General features: G+C 31.2%; 1 protein-coding gene across 1 annotated transcript; it reads right to left on the bottom strand.

Moving 5' to 3' along the window:
- Positions 1-3,956: 3,956 nt before the first annotated feature.
- Positions 3,957-6,707, bottom strand: LOC120579498 (uncharacterized). The gene is made up of 3 exons (XM_039831901.1): positions 6,348-6,707; positions 4,510-4,698; positions 3,957-4,229 (listed from the first exon to the last, which is right to left on the bottom strand). The coding sequence occupies exons 1-3, from the start codon at positions 6,705-6,707 to the stop codon at positions 3,957-3,959; spliced, it is 822 nt and encodes a 273-aa protein (XP_039687835.1).
- Positions 6,708-7,944: the final 1,237 nt, after the last annotated feature.

Below are 7,944 nucleotides of genomic sequence, written 5' to 3'. Positions count from 1 at the left end.
GAATAGTTGTTTTACTAAGTTACTAGAGTAAAATTAAGATATTACCGTTTAGTGATCGATAGTGATATTTAACATTACTAATGAATTACCGGTTAGAGTGTAGAAACATTTGAGATGTGAATAGAAATGGGTTAAGTCCATTAAGTTTGAGAGTTAGGCCCATTAAGGGGACTTGGTATAAAAACCTACTATTGTGAGAAATTTCCTCACACTTTCGCTTCATAAGATACTTTTGAGAGAACAGAGAGAAAGTGGGAGCAAGAGGAGAAAATGGTAGAGAGAATAGGACTTGAAGAATCAAGGGTTGGGAGAAGAGCTAGGAGCAAAATTGAAGCCTAAGCTAGAGAGATTAACCTAACTCAATATCCTCAAGAAAACTTAACAATTTATGTCTCAAAGTTTCCTTAATTTGTGGGACGAAAAACTTATAGTTTTCAAAACCTTAAACAATATTGAATGTCACAAGTCATAACTAAATTGACTCTAATAATTGAACTTAAAAGACATATGGAATCATCATTTGAAAATAAAACTCAAAATATATTGATTTCATCAAAGAGAAATTAAAACAAAAATTAATTCAAATAAATGATTCACCAAATTATCTTTTAAATAAAAAAAAAAATGATAGTAACGACAATCTAAAATTGGTTTAAAAATGAATAATGAAATCTTTATCGACTTTGTCCATTTTTAATTGACATATCTTTCAACATCATTGGACATAAGTCAGTCAAGATTACCATTCTTCATTTGCCCTTATCTTTCGAGGTATTTTCCGAATGAGCACTATTTTATTTTCTCTTGCTTCAATGTTTCCTTATTCGCACACTTTATGAATTGATCATTTAAATGATCATTTCTAATTGTAACAGTTATAAACTTAATTGTGCAAAGAGAATATTAAATACTGAATTGTCGAACAAGTCATATGCTAGTCGAAATTACTGAATTTTCGAACAAGTGATAGATAGTCGAAATTATACTGTCTTAGCAAGATTAAATATTTACATAATGTGCTTCTTACATTTTCTTGACCTAATAATCTTAATAGAATACTCACTCTCCAATGAGAGTTTGTCTTTCTTTGTATTGCTTCAATAGTACCTTAGTTTAAGCAAAGGAAATATGACAAAAAAAATAGTCATCTTAAACAACACCTCTAATATATATGATATTTTAGCTTTATGATCACACTTGACCTATGAAATTTGGGGTATACTCACTTGTCAAACTTGATTCTCACATTAGGTACTGAATTTGTGAGAGAATGTGAGTTTCACCATCCTTATCTAAAGTCTAGATCCAAGAACAATATCAATGTTCTTCTTTAAATCCTAAAAATTAGAATTTTAAGAGTTAAAAATTTAACTCAAATTAGTAGATACACAATTATATTAGCTTAAAGAGAACAAGAGTAGGCAAATATACTCACCAAAATACCTAGTGCATCATCAATATCAAGTCTTTAAACGATAATATCAATTGCTAGTGGTATTTTACAACAATGACCAAACAATGACAATTTACTTTGACAAAGAATAATTTCTTATAATTGTCATATGTTTATCATTATATATGTGAATGTAAACTCTTAAATATTTAAATAAGTTTACACTAACACAACATCATCACACATGTTAGTAAAATATTAAAGAAATGTGCTTCTTTATTTGTAAATAAAAGACCTTAACAAGATACCAAGCGCACCATTAAAACATAATCTTCGGATTGCTAAGAATTAACTGCAAGCGATACTCTCAATGTAATGATCAAATATTGGTGATAAGTCCTGTGAAATAATAGTCACGTTTGGGCATCCTATTATCCACATGGATAATTACGTTATAATCACCACATATTTACCATCACAGGTATGTAACTATTCGGCCAAGTTGTGCCTTCCTTGGGGCCGACGACAACTCGCATAAATAATTACACACTATCTTTTGTAACTTTAATTGAGTCGAATCTACGCAACAGAGGTTACTTGGGCAACATTATTGTTTCAACCGACTCAACCGCAATTACTAGATAATCTTAATATATATTAAATGAGGTGATAAGTCCTGTCAAATAATAGTCACATATAGGTATCATATTATTCACGTAGAAAATTACTTTATAACACCACACATTTAATATCACATGCATGCAACTATTCGGCCAAGTTGGGCCTTTCTTAGGGAAGGAGTCTTACCATTTTGATATATTGTATGCAACCCTACCCTAGTTTTTATACAAAAGACTATTTCTAGGACTTGAACCCGACTTTTCGGTCACGTGACAACAACCAACGGCGGAACCAAAAACATAAAAACTCACGTGGTCCACCAAAATAGACTATATATAATAACAAAAAAAATAAAGTTGTAATAATTAAACATAAAGTTGAAATTGCAAAGTTTGATTAAAAAGCTCGAATGGATACTTTAAAAAAATGAATTACATATTTTACTACACAAATATAAATTATGAAACTATTTTTTATTTTTTTATAACAAATGAATTACATATTTTATTACTAATATAAATTATGAAACTTGATAAGCCGTAGTTTTTATTGTTTTTGGCATTTTAATTCAATAAAATTTTGTTGGTTTTGGTCGTATTTCTTGAGCTATTTTGCTACAGACACTATAGTTTCATTTCAGGTTGAATATCAAAGAAACAAGATGGTTTGGTTGAAGTTTGGGCAAGAAAAGAAAGAAAAGGCATGAAGAAAAGGAACAAAACATAAACAAGAGCACGGTCTATGCGTTTTTATCATAGGACCGTGCGTTTTGGGGCCCAAACAAGCAGAACGTGCGCATCAAAGAAGAATATTTCAGCAACTTTGGCACGGGTCGTGCACTTTAGAGCATGACTATGCATTTTGGCGTGTGAGCTTGCTGGGGGTCGTGCACGCCCTGCATGCTGGAAGTTGAAAAATGCACGATCTAAAGCGCAGACCGTGCGTTTTTGCTGTTAGCTTTTGGCTGTTAAAAAACTCTTTGTTTTCCCCATTTTAAAGCTTGTAATTGACCTTCAATGCATTGTCTATGACCCTTAGACTATAAATAGGTTCATTATTAGACTGCAAATCATCTTGGATCATTGGAAACATGTTTACTATTGAAACAAAGTTACTTTGCTCTAAGTTTATTATTGCTTTTTCTGCACTTTACAATCTTGTTCTTTATATATTCTGCAATTTACATTCAGTCATTTACAATTATGAAATTTATTTCTATGTTTTTCGACTTTAATCTTTTGTCTACTATGATCATGAGTGAGTAGACCTTTTAGTTTTGTGATTGTTGGAATAGTCTAATCTCTAATGACTTAATCCTATTCAAACCAAGTCTAAATATCTATTTTGTTTAAGTTCTGTTTTCTAATATAATCTTATCGTTTTCAAACTCAGTAACAAGCAATAAATGAAGGATCGAAAGCTTGATTTACTTAAATTATTCTCCTTCCTTAAAATCCCTATCCTCCCCTCCACTCGTTTGAACGAAACAAAGCTTAATAAATGAGTCAAACAGTGCAACATAGATTAACCCGACTACATTTGCATATTTGAAAGTGGCAAGCCCTCTATGATACATTAACATCAAATCAGTTTTAACAAGACCCTTTAAAATTTAAGGAAAATTTAAATATTATCAAAATCATAAGTCTTTTCTTTTTCTTTTTTTTTAAAACCCAAATAAAATTTTATTAAAAAAGAGAAAACGGCACAAAATATGACAAATACAAACAAAGCATATCAAATTCTCAACGCAACCTCAATACAAATTCAATACCTTACAACCTGAAAGTTAGCAAATAAACCACTTCTATTAATGTATCAAAGTCATATTTATTCTAATACTATAACCGTGGATAGCAAATACCATCATAATTCAATAAAATGCTTTAAAAAAACAAAAAGGAAATTATACCATCAATATTCATGAGGGAGACATTAATTACTAATCGAAAGTTTTGCATGTATTGGTTAGAGGAATGGGCACACCCATCTTCTTTGTATCCATATATAAAGAACACTCTATATTCATGTTGAACTTGTGTGTCACCAATATCCATAACACATTAGCCTTTGAATTCACTATCATGTTCAATGTCAAAGGTATTGATTCACCTAAAACATAATCATCTGGTGCTATATGCACTGGAATTTGACTTCCTTCAACCTTCACGTCAATAGATCTCGCACTTTTTCTTCGTTGATAAAAATTAGGTATCTGCAAAAATATAATCTTAAAAATATAAAGACTAAAGTGAATTTAAATTATTCATAACCCAAACTTAAAAGATCGTGATTTTATAAAGATTAAAACATATTTAAGCATAATATATTTGTAGATGATGATCAAATAGATTAAAGAAAAAAAACATATGCACTGTACTCTTCTACTTTTCTCCTTAGGGTTTGAATAAAATTACATTAAATTTTTTTTTAGGATGAATAAAATTATATATTTGTCGTTCAAATAAAAAACATATAAATAGATTTATACTTACATTTCCGGTGGCTATTGGAAGTTGATTGTAATTTTTCATCTCCAATGGAATTGATGTAACATGAATTCCAGAAAATGTTGCAGTATTTGTAAAAGTCAGTTTCAAAGAGGAATTTGTGGTCACCATGGAAGTGTTAAATCCATAGTGATCGATGCCCTCTTCAATAGAATATCTATCAAATGTTATACTCTGCCAAAAATTAAACAAACAAAAGGATAAGTACAATTTGAGATAAGTGCAACATTCCTTTTTCTCCGACAAAGTAAAAAGCCTCGGGAAAATATGTCGAAGAGAGGTATCTCCAACCCACATATGCTCCCAAAAACTAGTTCTCCCGTCATTCCCTACCTTCTGCCTAACTATATCGTTAAACCAATCACCGGGTAAAACACTACATTTTCCCACATAAATCAAGTCCCTCCACCACAAAGAGTGATACACTGTTCAATTTCAAGCAAGAGGCGCCGATGGAAACCAACACCCCCTCGTATTTAGCAACCAAAATCTTCTTCCAAAATGGTTCCCTGTCTAAAATGAGGAATGGATTCTTTCCCGTGAATGGAGAGATCTAGTGAAATCCTAACCATATTTAATATTTAAAGCAAGAGAGAGAGAGAGAAAACATTCAAGGGTTTAGATTTTCGATGGAGGTATTCCCTCTAAAATGAGGAACCACCTCCACTTAGATAACAAAGTTAGATAAACTTCTTAAGTATTTTACCCCTGAACCTCAAATAGCCTTCATACGTATTTTTTTCCACTGGACTCGTCAAATTTTGGACTCCACCACCCCTTGCCAATTTTTCTCCACACACCCTTTGACATTTTAAAGAGAGGCATATAGAAAATCGGAATTAATCACAACAATCCAACCCCAAAACTCCAAGTAGATTCCTCCCAAACATTATTCCCCACCACAAGATGATAAATAAAAGGAAAAATATGAACTTTACAATTCAAAAAGTTTGTCGCCAACTTTAAGCAGTTCAAGTTGACATTCTTACCTACAACCAGAGCTGGTCTTGTGCAAGTGCATCAAGGCCCGTGACATGGGACTCAAACTTAAAGGGGCCAAAAAATTTGAAAAAAAAGGAAGAAAAAAAAAACGTGTACCAATGGACAAAGTCCGTCACTAATTCAACTATTTTACTGTAAATTAAACATTGTCTGTAGGTTAATGAGCGTAAATGTTTGTCACTCTAGGTGGTGTTGAATTTATTTATTTTTCAATACTATTATAATTAAAATTGTCAAGATTACAACTTGACCTCCGAATTGTCGGAGACGGCCATATCTTTTTTTTTATTTTTTTAAGAACCTAAATTAACCAGCCCTATTTGACATCGGAGAGAATCGTATTGAGACCTTGAGGAGGAGCACACTCCCATACAACCCTATTTGTCTCTCTCCCTCTCTGATTTTTCTACCAAAAAATCAAATTTAAAATTCATATGATTAATTTTAAATCAACAATTAATATAATACAAACGAAACAAAGGAGGAATACCACTTATATTGAAGAAAATTGACCTTAAACTTCATCAGGTAAATGTGCATATTTTGCATCATAAACAAAACAAATAACAATAAAAACTAAACAGAAGATTGGATGTCACATATAATTATTGGGGAAAAAAAAGAAGTGAAATTTCACTTAATTTGTATTTTGCTTTGAAAACAAAAACCAGCAATAAAAACAATGTTTCTTTTTTTTGACAGAAGCAGTAAAAACAATACTAAACATTACATGAAATAATATAATTTCCAAATTATTAGATACATGTAATATTACATCAAACACAAATATATTTCAAACAAGGAAAAGTAGAATATCATACCTCGAGGAATAGGTCAGGTTTTTGTCTACTTACAGCCCAAATAACCAACAAGGGAATGACAACCGCAGCAAATACAGCAGAGAAATAAAAACAGAAAGAAGAGATTCCATGACAACCCCAGCAAATACATTTATCATCTCCATTATCATAACCTAAACCTTTTTCTTCAACATTACTAGATTGATACCTCCAAGGACGCCGGCAGTATCCTGGACGATTGATACCATCATCAATGATGTCTATGGAGGAAGATTCCGAGTACTCTGAATGATCAGAGCGAGGAGAGTCCGTTGTTTCTAGCTTGATGGAAACAGTGGAGGAGGAGTGTGATGGGTTTTTATCACAGTCTCCCTTAGTCATTGTTAATCGACCTGAAAGAAGGTTTAGGTTTAGGTTTAGGTTTGTGTGAGTGGTATAGAGAGAAAGAGTACAATGAAAAACAAGTTTGTTGCAGATATGTGTATATATATATAGCAGCTGAATATATTCTTACGTATATTTTGCCTAATTTCCAAAAGAGACTTACGTAGATTTCGCATCCTAGCACGTAAATTGTAGTATTAGAAGAAAGTATATATTTAAGCGTGTATTATTTTTATGCCATTATTGAAATTTGGATTTTAAATAAGAAAGTTTTGATTTTGTGATTACTGATTACAAGTGTAATAACCCAGCAAAACAAAAACTAGTTCAATAATCTCTGCTGGAAAATTAAAACCAGTAGAATAAGATTTGGAAACTACGCTATGAACAGAGGGAAACGTAATCAATTCCACTCAGCAAAAAGGGTAACGTAATTAATTGTAATTGATAAATTCTCGATGCCAATTATTCAAACCAAGTCATCGTGAGTTTAACTCAGTTTTTAGGGACAATGCATAATATATGCAAGGTCTGGGGTTCGAACCCCTGCCACCATAAAAAAAAAAAAAAAATCATTAAAAAATTTATTACAAAGTGGACATAGCTAAGTTGTTAGGGACTGATTTAAAAAATATATATATATATATATATGTTAGGGACTGAGGTTCTAACTTCTAATTTCTCACTTATTCACCTTAAAAGTGAAATTCTACCACGGAACTACTTGACAAAAAAATTATTATTGCAAAGCAAATCTTCACCAAATATTACTCGATCCATCAATTTTAAGAGTATTTGTCAGTAATTTCACACAAAATAAAGAAATATAATTAATATTGGATGGAAAATAGAAAATATGAATCGCTTTACATAAATATCTTTGATTAAAAGAATTAAAAAAATTAGAATAACAAATAGAAAGGGCATCTTCTATCTCATATCTCATATCTCCTATCCCCTCCCTTATTCATACATTTGAGAACCCACCAAATGCCTAAGTCCACATGACTGTCTCCTATCTCTTAAAAAAAAAAATAACACCAGGATTCCATTGTACTTAACATACAAACGGTTCTTCCTTAAAAAAAAAACATACATACAAGTTATTAAAACAATTTTTAATGACAAGACTTTTTTTCTTTAGAAATTTTTTTAATGACAAGACTTAACTAGTAATTAAAATTTAATTCAGATTCTAAATCAAGTTTATAAAAAAATTAATTGAAGTCAATTG

This window comes from Medicago truncatula, chromosome 3 (assembly GCF_003473485.1).
Source record: "Medicago truncatula cultivar Jemalong A17 chromosome 3, MtrunA17r5.0-ANR, whole genome shotgun sequence".
In the NCBI taxonomy this organism is placed as follows: domain Eukaryota; kingdom Viridiplantae; phylum Streptophyta; class Magnoliopsida; order Fabales; family Fabaceae; genus Medicago; species Medicago truncatula.
Note: the sequence above shows the minus strand (reverse complement) of the source record. Positions and strands in the feature narration are given on the sequence as shown.